Source organism: Rhinopithecus roxellana, chromosome 15 (assembly GCF_007565055.1).
Source record: "Rhinopithecus roxellana isolate Shanxi Qingling chromosome 15, ASM756505v1, whole genome shotgun sequence".
Classification (NCBI taxonomy): domain Eukaryota; kingdom Metazoa; phylum Chordata; class Mammalia; order Primates; family Cercopithecidae; genus Rhinopithecus; species Rhinopithecus roxellana.
In genome coordinates, this window is record NC_044563.1 from 128881036 (window position 1) to 128894124 (window position 13089).

The following is a 13089-nucleotide window of genomic DNA, read 5'->3' on the forward strand; positions in this document are numbered from 1 at the left end:
GTTACAGATCACTTAAATCAATGCTTATCAAGCTGTGTTCCAAACAGAAATTCCATGGCATGGCAGGACCTTCTGGGAAATACAGAAGGGAATTTTTAAGTGGGGAACATAACCCTGTACATCCTTCCCAATTCAAACAGAACTCTGCTCTTGCTTGATTTTAAATATTGGGCTTCCATGAAGAGATTTGCAGGATTGTACTGCTTTAAAGGAAAACAGAAGCCTGAAAGTCATCGATTTAGGACAACAAAAATATTTAACACCAAAATTACTATGGAAGTCTATTATGAAATAATTATTACCCTTCAGTTGGTTATGAGCTTAACACCAGTACAGTTGAGAGAGGTAGCTTTGAGAATTGAAGAGGCTAAGGAAAAAGGAAAGGAAAAAGATTTCCTTCACCATATAAGGTCTACAATTTGAGGCAACATCTAGCTGGTCAAGATCCAGTCTAAAGATAATAAAGAAAACACATCTGTTTAGTAGGTGTAAAAAGGTCTTATTAACGAAAGTAGAAAACATGGACTCTAACCACTTTTTCCCCATTTTGCGCAACTGGTAACACTAGTTAGGTGAAGATCTGTGATTAACTTTATTTCTATGTAATAGGATTACTAAGGTTGCCCATTTTTAGGTTAGAGTTGAAATAAGCACACTTGAGATAATAGGAAAGTTCACTGCTGATTGGTCTATTAAAGTACATGATATTGATCACAACTAGAATTATGTACTTAGAATTATAAAGAGGTGCAATGGAATACAACTCTAACATCTCTCTTTGTCAGGCTCCACAATGATATAATTAAACAACAACAAAAAGCTAGCTCTGATTCTTTGATTCTTTTCATAGTCTCTAAGGATATTCTTTAAAAACAGTAAGAGAAATGGGGCACTGCCAAATGAAGTAATACCTGTGACACTCACCTACAGGGAATTTAAGCTATCCTTTAATAAATGTTACTTCTAGTAAACGGGGGCTTACAAAACAGTCTACTAAGAGGCTATTCAATAGAAATATAATGTGAGCCCCATATGCAGTTTTAAATCATCAGGCATAGCACATTAAAAAAAGTAAAAAGCAGCTGAAGTTAATTTTAGTATGTATTTCATTTAACTCAATATATCAAATTCTTTAAATCCACAATCAACATAAAAGTTACTCAAATAGTTTACATAGTTTTGTACTAAGTCTCTGAAATGTGGTATGCATTTTATATTTACAGCATATCTCAATTTGGGCTAGACACATTTCAAGAGTTCGACAGCCACATGTAGCTGGTGGCTATCCTACTGTGGATCATGCAAGTCTACTGCACATAATTTTGATATAGTTTTCTTAAGAGAGTCAAAAACACATTTGTATGAATTCTGGCAATTTTCAGTCTCATCTGTAGTCTAAACCATATATTTGGACTAGGTGTCCAGGATGATTTTAGTAACTATAAATCAGTGCTGTACTTAAATGATAAACAGGCAACAGGAGAGCAAAACCAACCAAACAACTGAAGGCAAATTTTAGAACCTAGGCAAGAAAGCCTTCAGTATTCAAATTTATAATAAAAAGAGTTCTCAAGGTCGTACAGTTTTACAAAGCAGATTAGATATAAGAAAGGCTTTGTACTTTTTAAAAGATTAATCAGAAGCTTAAATATTGATTGTACAGATTGCTAAACTCTGCTTATATTTCATAAATATATGGGCTTAGTTCATTTTCTTGATACAGAGGAAAGTTATCACAGCTTAATGCATTTTCCCTGTTCATATTCTGACTCTATAATCTATATCTGATATCTGTTCAAACTTTAAGAAAATTACTTCAGTGATTTACCTGCAGTGCTCTTTTTAACACCCCAGTTAACCATCAGGTGTGTACTAACACCAGCTGTTTTCCAATATGACTCTTTGGGGAACTGAGTATAAACTCTCAAGCAAATGGTTGGTTTATTTCTCTATTCTGTATCATTTGATTGGTATACAAAACCAATGATGTTCTTGGTGCATCTTTTTCCAAGAGTTGTCCACAATTTAACTTTTGCATATATTTTCAAACATAAGTGGGTCTCTTTGTCTCCAATCTTAGTGCTCAAATCCATTCTCTACATTTCTCTACAGAGTGATTTTTCCTAAAGGCAAATATTACTATGCCACTTTTTTCCTTGCTTAAATTCTTCTGGTAGCTCCCTATCACTAACAGAGAGAAAATACAAGCATGGATCCCATTGGCAAAAGTGGTTCACCTGAGATTATTAGCGAACACAACATTTATCCTAATACTGCACACAAACATGCAAAAATAAAGCCTACCCACCAGTCAGGGGAGAGATTTAATCTAACCCCAGAAACCTGGGTTCACTGCCCAAAAGGTAGAACTTGCCATGATAAAGGAGGGAAAAGTTTTAACAGTCTGTTCATATCAAAAACACAAGAGTGGTGTGGCCAGCTTTCATTCTAACACTCAACAGAAGAATGTGTGCTATGGCATGATATGGAGGTAGCCATTAAAGCTGTGGGCTTTTTCATTCTTATTTTATATAAAATCTGGAAGAAGCTGAAGTAGGATACGGAGATTTGGTTAATCTTAATGAAGTCAGATGACTAGGTCATAGAAGCATATTGAAGAACTCAAACACTTTTAGGTACCAAAGGGGTCTAACATCGTTTTATCACATTCTCACTCTGGATAGCTCACTAGTGTTTGTTGCTGTTGTTGTTGTTTTTGAGATGGGGTCTCACTCTGTCGTCCAGGCTAGAATGCAGTGACGTGATCTCAGCTCACTGCAGCCTCTGCCTCCCGGGCTCGTTCCATCTTCCCACCTCAGCCTCCCGTGTAGGCATGCACCACCATATCCAGCTAATTTTTGTATTTTTAGTAGAGATGGGATTTTGCCATGTTGCCCAGGCTGGTCTTGAACGCCTGGCCTCAAGTGATCCATCTGCCTCGGCCTCCCAAAGTGCTGGGATTATAGGCATGAGCCACTGTGCCTGGTCTTAATTGTATTTTCTTAATGACAAGTCATTTGAACCTAAAACCAGGGAAAAATCTAGAAAGCAATGGGTTCATTTAAGAAAATATATTAATTTAAACTAGAGGATACATGTGGATAGAGACTAATTCTATATTCCACAAGAGCAGAATGCTAGAAGATGTATTTTTAAATAACTCATCTGATAATTCTGGTATACAGCCATGTTTAGGTTAGGTGTTCCTCAAGGATCTAAGACCTTCCTTCACTATTCCCTCCTTTGGCAATTTTATGGCTTTTGGTCTTACATGTTATCACTAAGGTAATCATTCAGACATTCTGGATTATTACAAGAAAAAGATCATTTTGTGGTCAAGTTTGGGAAAGATCAAACAATAGAGAGGTAATCTTACTGAAGTCCTTCTCAAAGCCCTATGCACATTCCATACCTCTATGGCACTTGGCAAGATTCTTTCTACTCCATTAGAAAGGGTTTGCATCCAAACTGATCTCCTACCTCCCATACATCACTGCAAAAATTATCAGTATAAGGCACAACTCTACTCTTGACACTCCTCTACTGAAAACCCTTCAATTATCCTTGGATTACACAGCCAGCTTTAAATTCTCTAGTAAGATCTGGCTTTAACCTTTTCAGCTTAGTTTTTCTCTTTTTTATATGATGAAGCATATAGGCTTTTAAGTCAGACATATTTGGGTTTGAATTCCATTTTGTCTTTGCAAGTAATTCAAATCTTGTTGAATTTGCTTATAAATGAAAGAAAGATAATAATACTTCCTCCACCCGAAAAAGCTATTTAGAGGATTATAGGTTGGTTCTCCTCATAGTCTATGTGAAAGAACTTGCTGTCACCTACAGAAGACAGTAGTTCCCTAATTTCAGCATACATCATTATTGGAAGGCATACTACTTACAAAGTGATGCCTGAGTTACATTTTGAACTTGACTTGGTAGGTCTGCATGGGGCTTGAGAAGTGCATTGTCCAATATGGTAGTCAATAGCCACATCAGGATACTGAGCACCTGAAATATGGCTATTCTGAATTGAGATGTGCTATAAGATATACACCAGATTTCAAAGACTTAAAATCAAAAGAATAATGCAGGCCAGGAGTGGTGGCTCATGCCTGTAATCCCAGCACTTTGAGGGGCCTAGGCAGGCAGATCACTTGAGGTCAGGAGTTTGAGACCAGCATGGCCAACATGGTAAAACGCAGGCTTTACTAAAAAATATAAAAATTAGCCAGGCACAGTGGCGTGTGCCTGGAGTCCCAGCTACTCAAGGAGGCGGAGGCATGAGAATTGCTTGAACCTGGGTGCAGAGGTTGCAGTGAGCCAAGATGGTGCCACTGCACTCCAGTCTGGGTGACAGAATGAGACCTTGTCTAAAAAAAAAAAAAAAGAAATGTAAACTATCTCATTAATAACTTTTTAAAATTGATTACATGTCAGCAAGATATTTTAGATTTTAGACATGTTAGCCTAAACAGAATACATTAGTCACATTAATTACCTGTTTCTGTTTACTTTTTAATGTAGGTACTAGAACATTTAATACGGTAATACACTGATATATATAATCTGCATTTTCAACAAGTCCCTCAGATGATTCTCTGGTAGGCATCCTCAGGTCACCTTCTGAGAAACTGCATATGAAACTCTAAGCTCTCCAGAAGAACTAATGCTTTTACACATATATCTTTTTATCTTCACAGCGCTCTGAACATTGTGAGCAGTTACCCATAAACTGATTGAGTTTAGATGTGCTTTAAATATTGAGCCAACAAAATTACTAAGAAAAATTTCTTTAAATATTTTATTTTAAATATATATATATACACACACACACACACACACACATATATATATATATATTTTTTTTTGGTATAGGTAGGCGTTCCCTATGTTGCTTAGGCTGGTCTCAAACTCCTGGCCTCAAATGATCCTTCCACCTTCACCTCTCAAAGTGTTGGGATTACAAGTGTGAGCCACCCTGCCTGGCCAAAAAAATTATCACTGAAAGTTTTGCTTTTTTTCCCCCCTAGTTCCCTAAGAATTATTTCTGATTTGCATTTCTTGAATGGAAACAACTCAAACTACAAAATAATTCAAACTACAGCTTTGGTTTTTTCTCAAATCAATAAAATACATAGTTTATTTTCTAGAAGAATTAGGGTTATTTCATTTCTTAAAGAAATAGACCATTTTACTAGATTCTAAAATTGTTGAATATTATATCAAATTATTCATTTAAAACTACTGATTAATACTAAACCAGAAATACACACTAATTTTTATACCATAGAAATTTAGCCAGATGAGGACAAAAAGAGACATATCTGAGAAAAATGGGTCTCCATACAGGGATAAATGAAGGAAAGATGGCTGAGTGCCCTGAAAGAAGAGAGACAGAAAACTAATGTTTTCTAAAGTTAACGTCAGGATACAGAAAAAATGTTGACTTTGATGACTGTGAGAAGGAAAATAGCCACAAAATTAGAAATAACTTTCAAAGATTATTTGGTAGTAATTTTCAGTAACGATTTTTCCACTTACCTCATTGCCACATTGCTGCCATCAATAACTATTGGTCTCAGATTTTCACCATCATCTGTTACAATCTCTTGCATTGGAGATTCAGACCTCTGAGATTCCAGGGAAGAAGTTTCCCGTGTTATAGTGTTAATTGTACTAACCGTCTGATCAGCCTCACTTTTATTTCCAAGTTTGACAAGTTCTCCCAAAATATCATTGATTAAAGCATCCGTACCAAGTTTGTTTAGTACAAGCTGAACCTGTTCTTCAGAATAACCTAACTTAAGTGCAAACTCCAGTTTTGTTTGGTATTCTCGCACCACATCAGGTGATTTCTTTGCTTCCTTGGATGTAGTCTGGGACTCTTCAGGTTTAAAGTCTTGCAAAATTTCATTGCGCTTGAGTATGTGAGGCTGTAAACAGGGAGACCTGCAGAGTTGTCTGTGAGTCTTAGTTATTAAGCCTGGCTCTACTGCAATGCTACCCGATTGTTCTGACTCATGATCAGAATTTGTGTTTTCTTCAGAGTCACCAGAGCTTGCATTCTCTTCAGACACCTCTTTTTCATCCTTTCCCGCATTAACGGTATCCATACTTGGTCTCTCTACTGTTGACCAAGGTGCAGCTGGACTTAACTGTGGGTCAGTGCTCTCCACATAAAGGTGGCCGAGGTCATGGCCTAGGTGATCCTTCAAGCCCATGAAGCTGTTACGTGCACTTGACTCCACTTTGCTGTTTTTTCCGTATTCCTGAATGCAAAGCACCCCGTATTCCTAGAGAAAAATGTAAAATGTTTAGAATTTCATAGTTATGGCTTGATTTCTGTCTCATTGGAGAAGTGAGAAGAGAATTACTCAACTACTGAATATCTATTAATACTTTGTATTTTGTCTACATCCTCTCCTCCCTCCTAACACCCTTGCCAAGAGGGTGTCATCTGCCGTTTTTCAGAAGAAGTTATAAATTAGAAAGGTCATGTAATTCCTCCAAGGCAACAAAGTAAATAAGCAGTAGAAATGGATTTTTTTTTACCCAGTTTCGTCTGACTCTAAAACCCATGCTTTTCCCACTATATCATGCTCCTTCTCAATCTTGATGAATCAGATTTTTCTACTTTTAGGACAGCTTATAATTCTAGAGTGACATATAGAATGTTATCAAAAAGTATGTTTTTAATATGCATGACAGGTTATTTATATTTTTCTCTAACAGAATTCATAAGTATCTATATTCTTTTAAAGAGAAAACCACGTGGAAAGAAACCATTAACTTACACTTGAAAAATCATTATAAATCTGGATGAAGCTTAACAGCAATCTAAAGAACTTTCAAAAATAATATAGATACTGCAATGAATGAGCACATATTCTAAGATGGCCAGAAGGGAATTAAATTATTACAAAGTGAGTTAAATTCTTCTTAGAGATGAACAGGGTTTTGCCCTAGTAATCATGATTTTTTTGACTATGGAACATGATAACACAATATAATTTCTAGCATTATGCTATCCTTATTAAGTGCCAGGGAAACAACAGTCTATTTCATTCCAGGAAAAAACTTGTTTTATTCTATCTGCACTTGTGGAAAGCAGAGATGATATCTCACATAAAATTAGCAGCAAACAATTAGGCATATTAAATAATGTTATCTCAGTTTCTAGAACTTTATGGCAGAAAATGCTCCTGTATTATATCAGATTAACTAGCCATTAATCTGCATTTGGTTAAAAAGTGATCTTTTTTCCTATTTTTCACGACGTAAGAATACTTTTACTATTTAAATTTTTTTTTTTTTTTTTTTTTGCCATTTTATTATTTTTCCTTAAAGACTATTGGAAATGTTATTTCTCTACTAGGAATGGGTTAGGAAAATAAAGCTATTTTCTCTGGTGCTTCACTGAAAGAACTACATCCACATCAATGATTTACTGTTTTTTTAGACGGGAGTCTCACTCTGTTGCCCAGGCTGGAGTGCAGTGGTGTAATCTCAGCTCACTACAACCTTTGCCTCCCATGTTCAAGTGATTCTCCTGCCTCAGCCTCCTGAGTAGCTGGGATTACAGGTGAGTGCCACCACGCTCAGTTAATTTTTATACTTTTAGTAGAGACAAGGTTTCGCCACGTTGGCCATGCTGGTCTCAAACTCCTGACCTCAAGTGATCCACCCGCCTGGGCCTCTCAAAATGTTGGGATTACAGGTGTGAGCCACCGCTCCTGCCCTCATGATTTACTTGTTAAGGCAATTCTAGTATTCTACCCAGACACAGCATAAGCAAGCCAGCGGCAGTTGAATTTGAGACTGCCATAAAACACCTATTTAAAACTAACCTGAAAAAGATAACTGAGAAAATGTTTCTAAAGCTCTTCAACATCATATTTACACTAGAAAATAGCTATTATATGAATGTTAAAAGAAAATGCTAAGTGATTTTCTGAGAAGTCACAAATTTGAAAGCATACCTGGTAAACTTTAATTAGAGAGTCAAGTAATGAAATACATTTTATTAACTATGGTAAATACTAGAGAAGAGAACATGGAATCTTCAGCTTGATAATACACTTAACATTCCTTCAGTGTAGATCTCATACATGCTTCTACAGGAGTTTCCTCAGGGCTTATTCCCAGAGAAGATAGACAACTTTAATATCATTGTTCTACTAATACAGCATTCATTAGTTTTAAAGAAACATCAATTCCCCTAGCTCTGGATTGCCCAACTCATAAAGAAATATCCCTTAGGAGAGCTCTATATACATCTGCTTCATTATGAAGCTGTATCCACTTCATTTTTTCCTACTAATATGGATATGCATGAGCCCAATTATTTAGAATTGAAGGAATTTTAAAAACAGATTTTTACACCCTGTGATTTATTAACTACTGTAATATACTAACACCATAATGCAAGTAACAAATCACAGCAGCATCCTAATAAAGGGATACAGTTAAAAGAAAAGTCCACACTATGGCCTTCGTGGCGCTCCCACCAAAAGTATCTTAAACGAGGAAAACCTATTGGAAGCTGGGCTGCTTGGCAACCAGAAGCTGGTTGCTAAGCTGCACTCCTTTAACATGCCATCATGAATGCTAGCACAGTGAAAGAATAATTTGGTATGAACAAAAGCCTATAAAAGAGACTGGGACGTAAGTGCGTCTGGTTTACCCTCCAAGAACAATGCAGCTGCCAAACCAATCTGGAAGCTCCGACATCATTGTTCTGTAAACCCCACAATCTGCTCTGACTGCAGGAAGTGCATTTAATGGGCAACATTTTTGATCTCCCCTGAAAAGTTTGGGTTTTGTATAAGTGCTGTTGTGAGATAATTCTTCAAGATAATGACTTGCTGACCAAATCCCTGAATTGACCTAGGAAATATTATTTAATATTGAGCAGTTTGGGGTTTGCTTTTGTTTTCACATCAGACAAGATGAATACCTTATGAAAAATATAACCAGTGGCAAATATTAGAACAAAATGTTCTGCTTAAAGGATAATTGGAATTATTCTTCTTAATTTTCACATTTTTCAAAGTAACAAAATTAAATACTGCAAAGTTTTTAAACTGAAAATCAATCACTCTAAAGAGTATTTAAATCTTTCTGTATCTTCTATCTAATATTTTTAAAAAGTGTCAGTGATACTACCTAAACCTGCTATACCATGTAATTTTATTATATGCCTATCATGATACAAGGGGGAAAATGGGATTTTCAGTTTCTTTTAATAACTAAATCACACAAACCTCATTTGTATACCAATGTATCTAGTGGATACCACATACTTTTAACGTGTGATAATTTATGTAATTTGCACATAATTTTAAGTAAAAAGTTTACAATAATTAGGCTGACTTTTTAATGCTAAGGATAAATGTAAGCCTAACCTACTTAAAAAGAAATTAACATCCAATTTTTTTTAGGCAAATAAGTTTTGTCTTAAAATATTCTAGTTGAACTTGTTTCACACTGACAGGCCTCTCTTCATCTTCTAGATTTCATTGGTTAGCTCAGAGAAGGTTATCCAATGTCACTGTGTACTAAACAAGCGGTTAAATGATTTTTTAGTCCTTGCAAAACAGGAAACTAAATAGAAACCGTACAAATAGGGACAAATGAGTTCAATTTCCAGGCCTATAAGCATACTACAAATTTGAAATAACCTGATTTGTAGTGATCCAAATGGTAAAGATTTGGTTTTTAAAACTTTGATCTCTAGAATGCTTCCTTACCCACTTGTAATTAGCAAATGATTGCCCTTACTTAATAGGGCACCTAAAAACAACCCAGAATTTGGCAATGTCTTGAAATAATTCAATGAAAAGCTACATGATAAAGATTTAAAAACATGGTATTTTAATAGGCTGCTGTATTTGTTAATATAACGCAATATGTAAAACTTACAAGAAATTACTATGACAAACTTAAGAAGAATGGTATATAATCTTTATTTTCATTCAGTTTTTTAAAAATGATTAATATAACTTTTAAAAGAATGGAAAAGACCATTAACAGCACAAAATGTATTATGACATGTAAAGTAGAAAATATTTTTCATTTCTTAAAAAATTATTAGACTTTTAAGTTTGCATTTACTACAATGTAAACTCATATAAACCATCTTAAATGTAATCAATGAAATATTAACTAATGGGGTAATTTTGCTCATTTCATGAAGCAGCATAGTCCAAGTTTCACAAAGTAGGTCAGTTTTTACTCCCATAGTTATCAAAAACCTCCAAGAAATACAGCTAATTTTTAAACTGTATCATCAGGGCTTCATTGTAATTGACCTTAAGACATTATATTCTTGAATACAAAAGGAATTGGGTAAATATATAGTGATTTGTGAATATTCCTATAATTATAAATCTATAAATTCCTTCCAGATACTGTATTGGAAACTCAATTTTTCTTGCTAAAAGGCAAGTTGAAAAGTAAATAATATTATTTGTTGAAAAAGAACTAAATGTTCTTGCTAATTCTGTAGATGATGATGAAGTGTAGCTAATTCTTTTAATTATCAAAAAGAACTGTACTAGCTGAATGCAGATTTACAATATAATGGTTATTCACTAGAAATTTATTGCACACACTGAAATTCCTCCGTCCAGTGACCAAATTTTCTGAAAGTTCTCATTAGTTAACTTGGATAATTCTTCATCTCAAATCAGATTTTTAAAAAAATCTTTTTTCTATTCTAAAGAGCCTCATATTAATCAGGAATATTAGACTATAAACTTGTTAAGCCGATTTATTTGTTTGTAATGTAAAGTTACAATGCCATAAAAGTGGGTTCTGGTTGTTATCCAAATGGTAATACTATGAGAACAATAAAAATAAAATAATGAATATGTAATAAATACCTACTGCTGTAGTCTCTGTGTATTTAATTACCATTGTATTTGAGTGAGTGCTGTTGTCTGCATCCCTCTAGCTAACAAAGGAGGGATGTCCCTTTGAACAGATTGGTTAATGCTCTGGGGCAACAGATGTCTACTGGAACTGCAGGAGACCAGCAACTGGTGGCCTGCCCATCTTCGGAAAACTTTCAATAGACTTATGCATATGTTCGCACAATAGGGCATGTGGTAGAAATGAAAACCTCTTTTTAACCCTTTATGCTCTTTCTTTCCCTCCCAACTGATAGATGCAAGTCTTTGTTTCTTCCTCCCTTCCCATTTACAGAACTCTTGAAGAAAACAGTTCTTGGAATGACATCTTCAATCTAATGTCTGAAACTAATGTAAGGGAGAAGAAAGGTGAGAGTGAAGAAATTAGAAACTGTACATGAATACTGAGACTGCTGACAAAGCAACTGAATGCTTAATCATCGCATCTAAAACAAGTTGAAACATCTACCTACATCAGTCCATCTCCCCAAGCTAGACTTTTAAGACAACAGAAAGCTCTATCAAATCTTATCATTTTATAGCACGTAGGTATGACAGTGACATCTTAAGAAACTTAAGACTTTGACAAGATTTAAATCCACCATTTATCAAAAATATCGGAACATTTATTATAACCTGACTTTAAGCTCCAAATGATTATATGTCATGCTTAATGCCTTATAAATGTTCATGATGCTATAAGTAATTATTTATATAACTCTAGAATAGAAAAGTGTAAAAATCTGCTTCGCAGACATATTTTACAAAAATAACTTAACTTTCTGGTATGTTGGCACTATGTAATAACTTGTAGACTTTCATTGGAGGTGCTTTCTTTTACAGAGTTCAAATTAATACTCTGAATATTTAGCAAAGTTTAACTTCCAAGGCATTAAAGTAGCACAAATACTCACGTTAGCAGGAAAATACAAAGACATTGGTTTCTGTAGCAGCTTCAGCAGTAACCTCCTTAACACAATTTTAGCTGCAGACTTCCAGGCAGGCAAGAAGAACAATGAATGGCTGAACAGATGGAATGGCAGTGTCTTTGCTTAACCTATTACTGAGTGGAATCACAGCCAATCATAGGCCAGAAAGCTCACAATTAGTTGGCCGGGCAGATGCAAGACAACCTCAGCACCCTGCGTCAGGTTCGTAGGTTTCTAAGATAAGCAAGTTGATGTCATTCGCAGGGTCTGCCCCGGGCAGCATGTGTATTAACGAGGGGTGTGCAGCAACAATAGGCCATACAAAGCTGACTAGTAGGCAGCTGCTCTATGAGAGCGGAGTCATTAGAGAGCAGGCTGCCAACAAGAAACACCTGGCTTGGGCAGACTTCAGCTTTTCCTCCTAGTTTTTAATGCATGAAACAAAGAAACCAATTATATTTTAAAGTAGTAAAAGTTGCATGTTTCCCAAAAGTTGAGGCTATACTGTAGTCTATGAGCTTTTCATTTTTATTAAAGAAAGAAAATGAAGTGTGTCAAAGTAGCAATTAACTACTGCAGTAATCCCTGTCTTTAATAAATGAGTTACTGGTGAAATGAGACACAAGGGTATAGTTAAACTATTTCCCCGGAAATAGTGGAAAATCTGTATTTTTAAGCATTTGTGAATTTGCTGCAAGATAAGAAAACAAAAGGAAGAGATGATGAAAATACAATTGCGAAAGAAAAAGACTTAAGAGATCACAAATAGAACTGATTTTTAAAAATTCACTGAAAGTGTAGCATAGTAAGATAAAACACAAGTTCTGTCTAACTTTGTGCCAAATGAGTCACCTAAACTGTAGATTTAGACAGAATTATTTAACTTCAACCTAAAATCATCAGAATAACCTCTCCTGTATATGCCAAGTAGCAGTGTAAAATTGTTTTACTATGGATACTAGTTAACCATATAATTAAAGAGAAGCAAAGTCTTTCATTATATTTTAATATACAATATAACTGTTTTATTTGTATTTCATAAAATTTGTAAGATGTAATACTCAAATTTTAGCTCAGGAACCAGTTAATATTTTAAATACTATGACTTTCTGTAGTGTGTAGTGTATATAAAAATAAGCCCCTTTGGTGAGTAAACTTGTTATCCCGATTTATTTCAAAGTTTAAGACTGCAGCATTTATAATACTGAGGACTACTTGCTTTTGTGGGCTGCGTAAGTTATACCTTGAGT

At 35.1% G+C, this 13089-nt stretch overlaps 1 protein-coding gene across 1 annotated transcript in view; it reads right to left on the reverse strand.

The window, feature by feature from the left end:
* ZC3H12C (zinc finger CCCH-type containing 12C) overlaps window positions 1–13089 on the reverse strand; it is a 79547-nt gene that overhangs the window by 30239 nt on the left and 36219 nt on the right. The window contains exon 2 of the mRNA XM_030918908.1: window positions 5542–6293. Within this exon, the coding sequence (XP_030774768.1) occupies window positions 5542–6293 (752 nt within the window). The remainder of the gene's footprint in view (window positions 1–5541; window positions 6294–13089) is intronic.